At 43.6% G+C, this 15,667-nt stretch overlaps 1 protein-coding gene across 5 annotated transcripts in view; it reads left to right on the forward strand.

Annotated features, from left to right (window-relative positions):
* Nucleotides 1-15,667, forward strand: part of PCCB (propionyl-CoA carboxylase subunit beta) — a 73,203-nt gene that overhangs the window by 4,444 nt on the left and 53,092 nt on the right. For 4 of the 5 annotated variants that reach the window (XR_010590382.1, XR_010590383.1, XM_005310261.4 and 1 more), the window contains exons 2-3: nt 6,776-6,895; nt 10,600-10,668. Coding sequence is in view for 3 of the 5 variants with exons in the window: in XM_005310261.4 (XP_005310318.4) it covers nt 6,776-6,895; nt 10,600-10,668 (189 nt within the window). In the remaining 2 variants the exon portion in view is untranslated. The remainder of the gene's footprint in view (nt 1-6,775; nt 6,896-10,599; nt 10,669-15,667) is intronic. The other variant, XM_024111472.3, reaches the window with a different exon arrangement.

The following is a 15,667-nucleotide window of genomic DNA, read 5'->3' on the forward strand; positions in this document are numbered from 1 at the left end:
GAGCCCAACAGCTCTGCCTTACTCTTGGGTAGTTCCAAATCCCTGACAAGGTCATTCAGTTCACCTTGTGTTATGAGGTGTGGTTCAGAGGAGGAGGATGGGAGAAAAGGTGGGTCCTGTGACATTGATGGTTCAGGACCAGAAGTTTCATCCTCTTCCTCTTCCTCGTCTGACTCAAGTGAGAATGATTCTGGTGCATCAGGAACCAGCAGTCCTTCTCCGTGGGGTACTGGGTGTATAGCTGATGGAATGTTTGGATAATGCACAGTCCACTTTTTCTTCTTTGACACACCTTTCCCAACTGGAGGCACCATGCAGAAGTAACAATTGCTCTTATGATCTGTTGGCTCTCTCCAAATCATTGGCACTGCAAAAGGCATAGATTTCCTTTTCCTGTTCAACCACTGGCGAAGATTTGTTGCACGAGTGTTGCAGCATATGTGTGGGGCCCACCTCTTGTCCTGATCTCCAATTTTGCAGCCAAAATAAAGGTGATAGGCTTTCTTAACCATAGTGGTTATACTGCACTTTTGTGATGCAGAAGTCACTTCACCACAAACATAGCAGAAGTTATCTGCACTGTTCACACAAGTACGAGACATCTCTGCTCACTTTGGCTAAACAGAAATGTATCCCTTTGCAAAATCAAACACTGACAAATAAGAGCACGACACTGTATGATTTCTAGAGCTGATATAGGGCAATTTGTTCAGCAGAGCGATGTAAGCTTCGTTATGATTGCATCATCCATGACTTCTAGGAATAACATGATGCAATTCATATCATGTATGACGCAATACCAGCTTCAGATTGCATCATTCATTGTTTTGCCTAAAAATCAAGTACAGTCCAAACCCAGTCATAGATTTATTCATAGATCCAGTCAAAGATGTATTTTAGTCATTTCTGGTTTAAATTGAGATCCCTTCCCTTTATAACTCACTTATCCTCCGCCATTCCCAAGTCAAGGGTCGTATATACTGACCCAATAGCATATCTTGAAAACTAGAGCCAATCAACAATTTTAAGCATCATTTTCGTTCTCAGTGACCCAGAATTAGTAAAGTTTGACTGCGTTTATTTCAGAAGCATTTTGGCTGTAGAGCAGTGTAATGTGAAGGACACCAATAGTCAGATCTGCATTAAGGAGCATGTTCCACAGGCAGCCCTGTTCTTAAGTAACCCTAAAGTTGCCAGGACAGTTTTGTTTGACCTTAAGAGAGTGTTTCTATCAGGAATGTTTTTTGTTGGTACCATCAGTAGCTGTTCATAACAGGTTTCACTGTACATATTCTGCTGATGGAGGTCTTCGATGAGTTACACTGCTGGACCTGTGTTTCGGGGTTTAAGCCACTATGACATGCATAATCCAGACTAATGAGTAGCTGTTTCACCCCTGGACTATAACCTGGAGTGCCCTTTACAATGCCTTGCTGCTATAGCCTCCAACTTGGACTGCTGACAAGAACCTCCAGCATGGAAATTACTCTCGGCTATGTCTGGTATGTGTGCTGCAGCCAACCAGCCGACTAGCCACACTGGCTTTTACCAGCCTTAGTTATGCTGCAGGGTGATCCCAACATATCACCAGTCCCAGATCTTCCCACAGAAATGTTTGTCCTGTACTGCCCAGTCCTCTCCTGAAATCTGTTATTCCTTGAAGGAAACACAGAACCTAAGTTGAGACTTCACAGTTGATGAGTCTTCTTAGATATGGTTTCCCTTTTCGAGGAACTTCTCAAGCCCTGTGAGAGCATGCAGAAAACCCCTTTCTTGGATGTACTCATGTCCAAGGATACTTAACGCTGGGTTGCCTCATGGGAGCATCTAATTTGATCTGATCCATGGATACTGGGAGCCACAGACTTGGATGGCTGAATTTTTTTTAGTCTTAGCCACATCATTGAAGAGAGGCCAAACCTTGTTCATGAGGCGGGCCATCAGAATGGTCATAAATGTCTTGAAGTGCACACACCTTTTCCTGTACAGATTATACTATATGTTCCTCTCTGCTCAGAGAAATCTGAGATCTGATCTCATTAAACTCCCTGCAATCTTTAGTGCTACTTTCCACCCATATAACCTAATCTGCCCTTCCAGTATAATTTATAGCCAGGAATGATGGAATCCCATTGATTATTTTGTTTCTCATTCTGCCATGTTTCAAATATTGTTTATTATGTTTCGGTCATCTTCTATTGTCAAGCATTCCATTTTACCTGTGTTTGATTTTAAGTTTCTCTAATTGTTGTGTAGACATTGTTTTATTTTTGACCGTGTACCTATTTCTACCAAACTCCTTAGTTTGGCACCCTATTTTCAGAATTTTCCCGTTCCTACTTCAGTTCAGCTGTAATTTCTGATCAGTCCTTTACTGGGTGCAGAGCTACATTTGCACTACTGACAACCCTAACCAAATGCCCTTGTCTATCTTGTGTCATCATCGGCTATCCCTCAATACGAGGATGATATCTGCCAGGGGGAAAAGTCATTGATGAGACTTAAGATGGCTGAGGAGTCCAATTCATGCTTTATATGTTTTTCCACATATGTGACAAGTGGTTGCTTGGAAAGAGCACATCTGCTGGCTGGGATGCTGTAGCTTTTCCTTCCTCCTCTGCTGTTTCTCGGCCTCTTGAGCAAGGCGATTGTCTTCAAAACCACATGAGGGTTGATGTGTGATGCAGTGCCACTGCAGTCTGTTTCCAGTCAACTCTTCCCAATTCATGATCACGGTCTCCTTTCTTAAGATATACTTTCAGGGTGTTCTTGTAGCATTTCCTCTGTCCCCCATGGGTTCTCTTAACATGGCTAAGTTGAGAAAAGAGAATGTGATTCAGAAGACAAGTATCAGCCATCTGCACACAACGACCAGCCCGATGTAGTTGATGTTTCATAATCTTCGCCTCAACGTTGGTGATGTTACCTCCAGAGAGAACACTGGCATTGGTGTGATGGCCTTCCCATCTGATACAGAGAAGCTTCCTAAGGCAGCACTGTTGGTGCCACTCCAGATGCTTAAGATGGCTTCGATATGTCACCCATGTCTTGCACCCATAAAGAAGAGTGGGGATGACTACTGCATTGTAGACCAGGATCTTAGTTGCCATCCACAGATCTCTGTCAATAAAGACATAACGAAGCAATGTTCCAAAGATATGCTGGCACAACAGATCCTTTGTTCAATCGCCACATCAAGATTGGCTATCTGGGCTCAATGTTTTCCATGGTTTCACCACTGATTACAGTATGTGGGAGAACGGGGGCAACTTGTGCTGGGGCAGGCTGGTGGAGCACCTTTGTCTTCCCAGTGTTGCGGGAAAGTCCCAGGCTATGATAGGTGCCTGAGAAGCGATCTAGGTGGGTTGCAAGTCAGCCTCAGTGTGCGCAAGGATAGCACAGTTGTCCCCATACTGAAGGACAGTAATAATAGTCCTGGTGACTTTAGTTTTAGAATCAAGACATCACAAATTGAAAAGCAGGCCATCCATGCAATACGCAATCCCAATTCTAGAAGAAAGGTAGTCACAAATAAGAATCAAGATTATTGCAAGATAGATCGAGGGGGAAAAAAAGGCTGGGACAATAACACAGCCCTGTTTAACACCAGTACGGATGGTGAACAGGTCCGTCTCCCATCCATTACAGTGACAGTAGCCTGAGAACATGAATGAACTTCAATTGACTACTGAACCTAGACAGCACCTTCGATAATGCTTCATGATTGATTGAATCAAAGGCCTTAGATCAATAAATGCCATAAAAAATGGCTGGTGTTGTTCTCTACACTTCTCTTGGATCTGTCGTGCAACAAAAATCATGTTGGTGGTGCCCCGAGACAGTCTGAAACCACACTGGGATTCCTGAAGGACGTCTTCAGCAAGAGGAAGGAGACAGTTCAAAAGGATGCGAACAAGAATCTTCTCGGCAATGGAGAAGAGGGAAATACCTTGGTAATTCCTGTACATTGACTTGTCCCCGCTATCTTGTGTACTGTTGAGTTGATTGGAGGGGAGGGGAGGCCTTCAGACCCAACAAGGGATAAAATGTTAATAATAGGCACCCACTGTGGAACCAGGGAATGCTACCCATAGAAGCCCTACGCCTATTCCTTTTTGCTCACAGACAGTTGCTGCTTGATTTCAGAGATGGGTTCTTGCAAGTTAAGTCTGTATTTTTATCTAGTCAGAACAAATCACAAGGATTGTCCTTCCCTCACCCCATTAGTCAGCTGGACTTGCTTGCAGGCCTTAGAAAGACTAGCTCCAAGAATGTAGGTTTATTTAACTTTCCAGGAGGCTAATTCAGGTCACACTGACACTTGGACGATACTGATTGGTACCAATCTTGTCCCAGACTTTGCTTTGATAAATCCTCTGATTTTCCTCCTCAGAGGATCTAGCTAGTCATGCTGTGCTTCTGTTCTGTTCTTACACTGCCCTCCAGCCTTTCCTGCTGGCTTTGGTTCCTCCAGGGCAGCCCCTACTCTCCAGGGAATGGCTGGCTTTTTCAGGGCATGCAGTGCTGAGAGCCCAGTCCTTTTGGCTCTGGATAACACCCTGCTCTGGCCGGGGCAGACTTTGCTGAGTACCTCCATGTTATCCCTTTACCCTGACACCAAAACTGAGAAACCCATTTGCTTTGCTTATCTCTGGGAAAGAACGATCTAGACTAGTAGTTTAAAGAGTCAACAACATGAAATACTATTTTGAAAGTTCACATGATTTTTCATGTATCAATTTAAGAAATCAAAGGTGAAAGCCCTGGTCTACACTCAGGGCTGCCCCCAGGGGGGTGCAGGGCCCAGGGCGGAAGTGACAGATTTGTCTCTTCCGGGACCTACCACACCGGCCAATTGCACTGTCCCGCAGGGCCCAGAGAGGTCACGCCGATTCACCCTACCCAAGGGATGGCTCTGTCTACACTACAAACTTATCTCGGTATAACTGCGTGACTCAGGGATGTAGAAAATCCACATCTCTGAGTGACACAGTTATACTGATGTAACGCCCAGGTAGACAGAGCTATATTAATGGGAGGACTTCTCCCATCGATATAGCTACCGCCTCTTGGGGAGGTGGAGTACCTACACTGATGGGAGAAGCTCTCCCGTTATCATAGGTAGCATCTTCACTAAGCGCTACCGCATCACTGTAAGTGTAGACAAGCCCATGTAGTGTCCCTTTATGCTAATACTTTGGGGCAAAGATTTTCAAAAATCTGCAGCTGCTGGGTGCTTAGCACTTTTGATTTAAAAAAAAAATCAGTCACTTGTTTAGGAGCAAAGTTACAAAAGTAGGAGACTAACTTTAGGGTCCTCGTAACAGGGGACACCTCTTGAGCGCCTCCTGCCTCTGCATCTGGTAGTGCAGGTCTTTTCCTGCTCCTGGTGGTCCCTGTAGGTTATCAGCTTTGCTAGGCACATCTCTAGCAGTTCAGCCCTCCAGCCAAGTCACACAGTCATAATGAAGGAACTCCTTCCAGGGTAGCAAAGAGTTCAAACTGTCATCCCTCACCAGGGTCTTCAGCCCTGTCTCTGGGCCCTTTAAATCCCACCCTTCCCCCAGGCTTCTGAAAAAGCTTTGTCCCCTTCTCAGCGTTTAGGCCATTTTCCCAATAGCCAGTTGGGCCACCCACTCACTACTCCTTGTCCAACCCAGGGACCCTATAAACAGCAGTCACATACTGCTTCCTTTAATTGGTTGCTGCTACATTCCCTGGGCCTTTTCCCAACTGGTCTCTTTTACCTCTAGTCATTAACTTAGGGCTAGAGCTCTTAGGTTCTCTTGCTCCTAGGTTTAACAAATGCTGCCCATCAAGTTCCTTTAACCAGAGCAGAGCACCCTTTCTTGCCCTAGCCTGGAACTGACTTGCTTAGGCCCTGCAGCACTTACCTTAGCCTGCTGGGCTCTGATAGGCTGCATAGAAACAGCCATTCTAGGCAGAACCAGGGGACCCACCTTCACTGCTCCTTCCTGGGACATTAGGGCCTCCAGGAGGGTACCACGAAGGACCAGGAACACCCTTCACACTTCTGTTTTGGAAAACCTTGGCCTTGGCATTTTGGGGGGGGGAGGGGAGGGGTAAGAGCTTCACAATAATTGATAACTACCTGGCATTGTTACTGAGCAACAGATCTCAGTACACCTGAACAGCTTATTGGACTCTACCAGCATGTCAAATGCTTTGAATATACTAATGCCAAAAGGAGAGAGATAAAGAGTAAAGGTCTGTCTGAAATGCAGAGATGAGCCATCCAATTCTTTCTCTCTGTTTTTTTGTTTTCCTCTTTTGTTTGTTTGCACAACGTTGTTATAATTGTGATAAATGGTTTGAATTGAGTTAGTTGTGAAATGATTCCTTCCATGTGCTTTCTTCCATTAGAAAAATAATCCTAACATCAAAATAAACTGCTCCGAGTAAACAAAAACAGTCACCATACCACACAGCTTTTTAACAAGACCTCTCAGGGAGCACCACCTCTGTCCTGATGTTCCCTCTAGTGATAATGGGATTTGCTTTCCAGCTGTCTGTTTTCTGTTTCCAGTTTATTTTGCATTGTGTTTGCCTTAACTGATATTGTGATTACTTTCCTTATTTTAAATATTGTGGGGAAGGGGTGAGGCTCCTGCTTAGTGAAACAAATATGGGGATGCTTCTGGACTCTTTGATAAATATTAATCCCCACGTGTTTTCTTTTAGTGGTATTAAGTTATGCCTTGCAGGATTTTTAACCAAATGATGGTCCTGTTAAATGTTGTTTGCTGCATTTCAGGGAAAGCTGACAGCAAGGGAGCGAATTCTTCTGTTGCTGGACCCTGGCAGTTTTGTTGAGTATGACATGTTCGTGGAACACAGATGTGCAGACTTTGGGATGGAGTCTGATCAGAATAAGGTATTTCTGTTCAGTATCTCTCTTGTGCCTTTTAGTCCTTATGGTGATAAATTGTTCTTCTTATCTAATGAGGGCAGGACAAGAATTAAAGGGCTTCAGTTGCAGCAAGGGAGATTTAGGTTAGACATTAGGAAAACTTCTTAAATGTAAAGGTAGATAAGCACTGGAACAAATTACCTAGGGAGATTGTGGGGTCTCTGTCATTGGAGGTTTTAAGAACAGGTCAGACAACGCCTATCAGGAGTGTTTTAGATAATACATAGTCCTGCCTCAGTGTAGAGGACTGGAGTAGATGACCTATCAAGCTCCCTTCCAGTCCTACAGTTCTATGGTTCTTAGGATTCTGTGCTCTAGCCCAGTGGCTCTCAACCTTTCTAGACTACTGTACCCCTTTCAGGAGCCTGATTTATCTTGCATACCCCAAGTTTCACCTCAGTTAAAAACTTACAAAATCAGACATAAACATACAAAAGTGTCACAGCACACTGTTACTGAAAAATTGCTTACTTTCTCATTTTTACCATATAATTGTAAAATAAATTGATTGGAATATAAATATTGTACTTGCATTTCAGTTTATAGTATGTAGAGCAGTATAAACAAGTCATTGTATGAAATTGTAGTTGGTACTGACTTCACTAATGCTTTTTATGTAACCTGCTTTAAAACTATGCAAATACCTAGATGAGTTGATGTACCCCCTGGAAGACCTCTGTGTACCCCTGGTTGAGAACCACTGCTCTAGCTAACCCACCTATTCTCAAACAGGCTTTCTGCTTCTGATAGACTTTGCAAAGAGTTTCTTGGTATTTGTCTTTATGTGTTTGGTTGCTTTTCAGATTCCCTCTTTGCATTCCTAATTTCCATTTTACCTGCTATAGTTATGCTCCTTTCTGTTGGCTTCACTTGCGTTGATTTTACATTTTTTGAAGGATACCTGTTTGCTCAAATAACCTCTTGAATGTTGTCTCACCTTCATATTTAGCAGCTCCTCAAACCTCAGTGGTTAGAGCCCTGGCAATTGGTTACATTAGAAACAGAAACATAGGCGAACAAACTTTTGCATTTATATTGGGTTTGATGAAATCTGGTCTGTTTTGCAGGTCAGGTCATAATGGTCCTTTGTGGCCTTAAAATCTATGAAATGTGCATGTAAACCCTGGTAATTACTGTGGTGAGTGGTTGGTGAATGAAAATATGACAAAATGGAAACTGTCCAATTCAATGTATGCACTTGTCAGATATGTGACATAGTGTATGTTGTGGTGTATATGAAATACATTAAAAAAAATTAAGAGTACATGTTTGCTACAAGTGTTTTAAAGAAAGTCAAAGAGCTAGCCCTGGTGGAAGCCACCAACTTAGCACGTTGAACTGGAGTTTGTTGAAGTGCTAAACCAGCTTTTCACAGCAGTAGCCTCTTCGGCAGGTGCAGAGAATCAGCTTCTCTGTAGGAGAATAACTAAAAAATAGAAATGCAAACCAAGATTGAAATCTATTATTTAGATCAAGATTTGCTGATTTAAAGTGTGATTACAATTGGTGATTTATATCACTTTGATTTAGATCAGGGCTGAGCAAACTATTCTCCTGCCCTCTCCCTCTCGCAGCTCCCATTGGCCAGGAAAAGGGAACAGCGGCCAATGGGAGCTTCAGAGGAGGTACTCGCAGGCGAGGGCAGCACATGGGGCCCTCTCCCCCTCCCCCAGGGGCCGTAGGGACGTGGGGCCAGGGCAGGCAGTCAGCCTGCCTGCACGCTGCTGCCACCCCAGAGCCATTCCAGGTAAGTGGCGCCGGGCCGGAGCCCGAACCCCTCCTACACCTCACATCCCAACCCCCTGGCCATAGCCCCCTAACCCCCTGCCTTGAGCCCCCTGCCACACTCCAAACCTCCTCCTGCATCTCAACCCCCTGGCCATAGCCCCCTAATCTCCTGCCTTGAGCCCCCTCCTGCACCCCAGCCCCCTGCCCTGAGCCCCCTGCCGCACTCTGCACCCCCTCCTGCACCCCAGCCCCCTGCCCTGAGCCCTCTGCCACACTCCACACCCCAACAACCCCCTGCCCTGAGCCCCCTCCTGCACCTTGCACCCCTCCTCCACCCCAACCCCTTGCCCTGAGCCCCTTCCTGCACACCACACTCCCTCCCGCATCCCAACCCCCTGTGCCAGCCCTATGTTCATGGCCCTGCATGCAATTTCCCCACCCAGATGTGGCCCTCGGGCCAAAAATTTGCCCAACCCTGATTTAGATCAATCCACCCTGGTATTAGAGCAACGGTGTCAAACTCATTATGTGGTGTGTACTTAATTATGGTCTGGGGTATGAATTTAGGACTGGGTACTTCCCTCGGTCCACAACAGATTACCATGTCAGTGGAAGGTTTATGCAAGAGACCAAAGGGAGTATGTGGCATTTATATAATAACCATTAGTTAGTGTTTATTAAATATAGTGCAGTAATGCCTAAAGGCTGTACTCTGTAGTTCCTTTACTCCACAGACAGACTGTGCAAATAGGTGGATTTAGAATCTGCAAACCCACAGTCTGCTGTCCATCATCAAAATGTCTCCCTGGGTCCTGGGCAAAGTTAAGATGGTTTGTGTATGTGACATCCAGCTTAAGGCACCTAGAACTGTGAGCCATTGCGTAACCCTTCTGCCTCAGCGAGTGAGTGCTTTGTGTTGCTAAACTGTGTCTCAGCTCCCTGCCACACCAGCTTGTCTGCGTTGCTAGCAAACTCTTCAAGACTCAGCCAATCTAAACCTTGCCTTGCAGATAACTATCCGAGAGCCCCAGTTCCTGAGTGCTGCCAAGACATCTTCCTGCAGTGTCCAGTCCCTCTCACTGGACACTTTCAGAAATGATTAGGTTTGCTGCCTCCAAAGAGACAGAGCACACGCCAGCTGTTAGGTTAACCCTGACTTCAATACCCAGTGCTGAGATGATTTTGTAATAGAAGAAGAAGTTTATTAGCGAAGAACAAAGATTTAAGTCACACCAAGCAAGGGAAAAAAGCTTGATAGCTTTTTAAACATATATGTAAATGTTCTTTCATTGTCCTCTGCCAGAAATCCCACCAATCAGATAGGTGAATCCCATTCCTTTGTCTAGAGTTAGCGTATGACGTAAATACTACCTCCCAAACCTATTTAAGAAAATATTTCCAGCATACATATATCATCTTTTGAATACAACCTGTACATGCATCACACAGTGATTTTCAGGATGTGGCCAGTTTATGTATGGTACCTTACGTGACACCTTTTAGATACATGTCATGACAACAGTGTGTTGAGGAAAATGAGTGCATCAGATCTGATATGGGTTACAATATGGTGGTCCCTCAGCCAATTGGCATTGATGGGCTCCTAGGGTCACAATGTGCCCATAACTATGTTTCCTTACGTTCTAATGTTAGGGTTTTTTTTTCAGTGTCACCTTAACACCTTAACTTTTTTGAAGTTTAAATAAAACTACAAGTTCTCAACATTTTTTCCGGATTAAGTTTTATTTATATTATAGTAGAACTCCAAATGTCCTTATCAGGATTGGGGGATGTTAGTGCCCAGCACAAACACAGAGGAAGAGACAGCCCCATTCCCAGATTAACAAATATTTTGTCTGTGAATTCAGAAGACGTTGACATCATTTTTTTAATGAACTTATTACTGTTCTGACCTATGTGTCCTTTGCTCTTTCATGCAGTATCCTGGAGACAGTGTGGTAACTGGCCAGGGCTGGATTAATGGGAGACTGGCTTATGTCTTCAGTCAGGTATTCTTTTGCTTTGTGTCAGTTACATATTGTGAGCTTGACCTTTCCAATTTGCTAATCTTTTGTAAATTTTGTCTAAATTGTTTGTCTTTTAGCATATCTAAATTATGTAAATTGTCCCTCGAGTTAATATTGTTCCAACATAATAACAGTGTGTTAATGCACAACATTTTGCGACACGTGGCAGCAGGGTAACAGAAATGTTCTAACAATGCGTAGCAATGGGTGAGGGGGCAAGGAGAGGCTCGCAGTGTTGATAAACTCCACTGTGTGAGAGATAAGATCAGGAACATGAGTGGTGAGAATTTGGCCTAGAAGATGAGGAGACTGATGTTTATAGAGGACAGAGAGCTAATGGGAATCTTTCAGGATGAGGGAACTGTTCTCACCAATGGGTAAAAAGGCTTGATGGTGATACTTTAGCAGACTGGAGTTTTGAGATGACTTGAGTTGGGAGTTTCAGTAATCAAGGCATTAATTCGTGATCAAATGATTGAGCAGTGCATGGTGGGCTAGTGGCATGTGCAGGATTTGACACTGATCCTGCAATGGGATCTGTTTGGATGGACCGCTAAACCTTCATGGAGCCCTGCGAAATCAGTGGGGCACTATGAATCACTGCAGTCTGCCTGCTCAAATCTGATTGCAGGTTCAGGCCTTGTGTTTGTGTAATAGCTGGAATTTGGGATTGAGGATGCTCAGGCAAACTTGATTGCTTTTCCAGTTAGAAGAACAACATTTGTTAAAGGGACTACAGTAGATGGAATATTTGGATTTTTCCTTGAAAATATTTTTTTATTTAGGTATAAAATACCAGCTTTTGGCCTCTGAGGCAGTGTTTTGATTTTTTTTTCCTCATAGTTTTTGCAGCAGTTCTTAGTGCTACTTTCTTCTCAAACTTCATGGCACACCCTCAGATCCTGAGATTCTTCAAGGCAGTCCTAAGGAAACCTCGTAGGCAGCATCTTGTCTTAGTGGAATCTATTGTATTCATTTAAATGGAATAAAGGGGCCCAAAGAGTGAAAGGTGTTAACATAACCCAGTTACTGCCCAACATTAAACAGTGTTAAACAAAGTTCAGGGTTTGATATACAGAGACTTCAGCCTGCTTTGTATCAATGTAAACACACTATATTAAAAACCTTTTAACCTGTAAACAGTTAAAGCATTTAAAATGTGAAGTATTAAATAAGGTTTTTATTTTAGCAGCATCCCCTTTTCCCTTTCCCTTTAGCTGGAGAGTTTTTAGAAAGAAGAATCCCCTTTGTTTGATAATGTCTTAAATGCTATTTAAAATGGTAATAACTGTCCTTTTGGGTCCAAGAGAAGAAGTTAGTTGAAATGGGCTGAAGTTGCTGCTACTACTGTTAAAGTTCAATCTCATTTCCTAAGAAGACAAAACAAGACAAGCACCCACAAGATGGGAGAGAAAAGAGAAGCAAAGATAGAAAATTGCAGCTTTGGTCTTTGGAGTGAGTTGACTCTTGTTTGCAACTTACTGCTGCAAAAACATAGGCACAGCACATGGTCTTATAAGCCACTCTGAGACCTGACAAACTTGTACCAGCATCGAGCTTTTATTTGCCCCTTTCTGATCACAGGCGTACAGACCCATTTTGGCTCATTGATTTTTTGGTTCTACACTTTTTTTGTTTACCAACCATGATCTTAACACAATCCTTGAATTTATCAGTAGGCCTTTTTATTTGGAATAATGCGGTCTTTCTGTCTCACCTTTTGCACCTTTTTCCCATCAGTATTTGTTGTAATAGTTTATTGTGACATTTTATGAATTTACACTCACTTTTCACAGTTGAGCTCGCAATTAGGGTGAATTATGTATCACAAAATAATCCCTCTCTTTTATGAACCAGTTTTGTCTAGGATCAGACATTGGTTCATAAAATTATAATTACAAAAATAAAATCCTGATTTCATTTTAAGCATGTAGAAAAAAGGAAAAGAAAAAGGTACTTACCGTATATACTCGTTCATAAGCTGAATTTTTTTAGTAAAAAAGGGAAGCACCAGAGAAAGGGGTTGGCTTATGAACGGTATAGAGAGGGAGAGATAGGACACGCCCCCCCCCCCCCCCCCCCCCCCCCCCCCAGGGGGAGCAAGGAGAGACAGCACAGCTGACAGAGACAGAAGGGAAGAGGCAGGGCCAGAGTCTCTCCGCTTCAGGCCACGCTGCTCTCCCCCCAGCCTCCGAAGCAGCTCCGGGGCTGGCAGGCTGCAGCCATGCCGTTCAGCCCCGCCCCCTCCCCCGCCTCCCCAGCACGCTGTGGCCGCGCTGCCCAGCCCAGCCTGCCGGAACCTGCTGCGGCCGCGCTGCCTGGTCTGGCCCGCCGGAGCAGGCTGAGGTCGCGCTGCCCAGCCTGCAGGAGCAGCTCCAGCCAGGTCAGAGACCTCCTCCCCTGGCCCTCTCCAGATAAGGTGGGAAGGGATGGGATGGGAAGAGTGTGGGGGTCCCGGGGTAGGGGTGGGGTCATGTGGGGGATGGTCACAGGGGTTACTCCCCTGACTCACAGCTTCTCCCCTGCCAAAAAATTTCCCCACCAGTTGCTTTCCCGGCCCGTCAGGGTAAGCAGCTGGTGCCCCGGGACCAGTAGCATAGCTGGGGGGGAGTGGCCGCTCCCCACTGAGCACCTTCCCCAAAAGTGGCACCTTTTTAATTTGTACACTCACCCCAGCAGTCTGGGTCTTCGGCAGCAATTCGGTAGCGGGTCCTTCAGCCACTCCGGGTGTTTGGCGGCAAGTCCTTCAGTCTTCAGCAGCAAGACTTGGGTTTTTCTTTTGTTTTTTTTTTCTCTTCGCTGCTTCAGCGCTTTTTTTTAATGTGTTAGCTCCCCCTGCTGGTAAAACCTGACTACGCCACTGGCCGGGACACTTTACTTAGGTTTACCTCTGTGCCTGCGGATGCTCGAGGTAAACAAACCATCTCGGCCCACCAGCGGCTTATCCTGATGGCCCGGGAACCAAAGTTTGCTGACCCCTGAATTATAGGGTCGGCTTATGAACGGGTAATACAAATTTTCCATTTTTACTTATCCATCTTGGGGGGGTTGGCTTATAAACGAACCATCTTATGATCGAGTATATGTAGTTATATTTTACCATTTGCAAATTTCTTATTCCAAAACTGGGATTTAGAAATTTTACTTGATTAAATATTACAGATAAGACTTTTAAATGTTAACGGCGCTTAAGAGCTTACAACTCACTTTGTTTGTCTCTAAAAACAAAACTTAAAACTGCTCCTGTTATATGTTTGTAAGATGTTTGAGAACAAACCAGTTCTTATTATTTCCTTGGCTGTACATCCAGGATGGGTAAAGATGAAACCCCTCCCCACGATTTTGTTTTGCACTGCTTACATAGTTAAACCTGTACATTTACACAAACTGAAAATTTTATGCATCTAATGGTTAAAATAGCTTACTCGGAGAAAATTTTTAGCCCTGATGACATTTTTAGCTAAGTGTGTTGCCGTTTTTAAAAAGAAGCAACAAAATGATTTTCTTTGGAACCACTTTTGCATTCATGCACTATTTGCAACACCCAAAGGAGGTACAAATTCTCCAGCTTTTTAGTCTGTTACAGACCTTACCCATCTGTTTCGCCACCAACATTTGTGAGGACAACATGGCCATTGTAGCACCTCAGCCTATAATGGAGATATAACCTGCAATACTAGCCCTGTGCTGTGTTACGTGCACAAAACAGCTACAGTTATTGACATCAAAAACAAAACAGGGGAAAAATATAGCAAATTGCTAAACCAAAAACCAGTCACAAAAAGGTTTGGTGCTGCAATAGTCCTTGGTTGTGGTGGTTTGAAATTTAATTTACAATTAATGCAGATGGCGTTTTGTTAACAATGGGGAGAAGGAGGGTTACCCATGGAGTTGTTTTAGTAAAGGGCTGCTTTAGCAACTTAATCTTTAATATTTAAAACTTCATTTTTGCCACTTTTTTTTCCCCTCTTAAAAATATCTTTTTATTAAACCTTCTAAATTATTACTAATGACAGGAACAACAAACTTTAAAAGAAAAGAAAAAAACCAAAACAAAACATTTGTTAAATATTTAAAAAAAAAAAAAAAAACTGAACCTTTAAAACAATTAACAATTTAAAACAATTTTTTTTTAAGTTAAAAACATTAACAGCTTACTTTGAAGGCTTATTTTAAACAACTTAACACATTTAAGGATTTTAAACAAGCTTTTCTTTTAAACCAACTTTGAAACCTTCTCAGCATGTATTTAATCCTTTAGGCTTACTCAGGGACAGCAAACATGTTGTATTAATTTAGATGGAATAAAGGGGCCCAAAGAGACAAAGGTGCTAACATAAGCCACTCACTGTCCAGCATTAAAGTGCGTCAAACAAAGTTCAGGGTTTGGTATAAAGAGACCTCAGCCTGCTTATTACCATGGCAAATACACCATTAAATATCCTTTTAACAATTGTTTTAAAGTTCGGGTTTTTTAAAACCTTCTAGTGTCCTTAGAAGACAAAACAAGGCAAACGTACGAAAGAAAGAGAGAATAGTAAAGATAGAGAATTTCAGCGTCTGTCTCTGGAGTTGACTCTTAGTTGCAATCTTACTGCTGAAAAAACACAGGCACAGCACAGGTTCTTAAAAGCCACCCCAAAACTTGGCAAACTTGAACCAGCATCGAGGTTTTTAGGGCATTTCTTTTAGTTGCCTCTTCCAGGTCACAGGCTTACAGCAGTATTGCAAAATATAGTCTTATTAGACTCTTACTAGACAGAAGGACTAAAGAGATGGCCAGGAAAGAAGAAAAAATAAGGTTGGGGGTGGGGTGGGGGGAGAACACATGGAATAGGGAAACAGTTGCACATCCCAGATGGTGTTTGGGATTCAGCTGGAGCTGGTGGGGGTGGCAAAGTCATTTGGGTTCCTTTGGTCTGGTCAGACACTTTTCAAACTTGGGACAAAAAAAATCCAGAGTCCCAATAAATGGTGGAGG

This window comes from Chrysemys picta, chromosome 9, assembly GCF_011386835.1.
Source record: "Chrysemys picta bellii isolate R12L10 chromosome 9, ASM1138683v2, whole genome shotgun sequence".
Taxonomy (NCBI): Eukaryota; Metazoa; Chordata; order Testudines; family Emydidae; genus Chrysemys; species Chrysemys picta.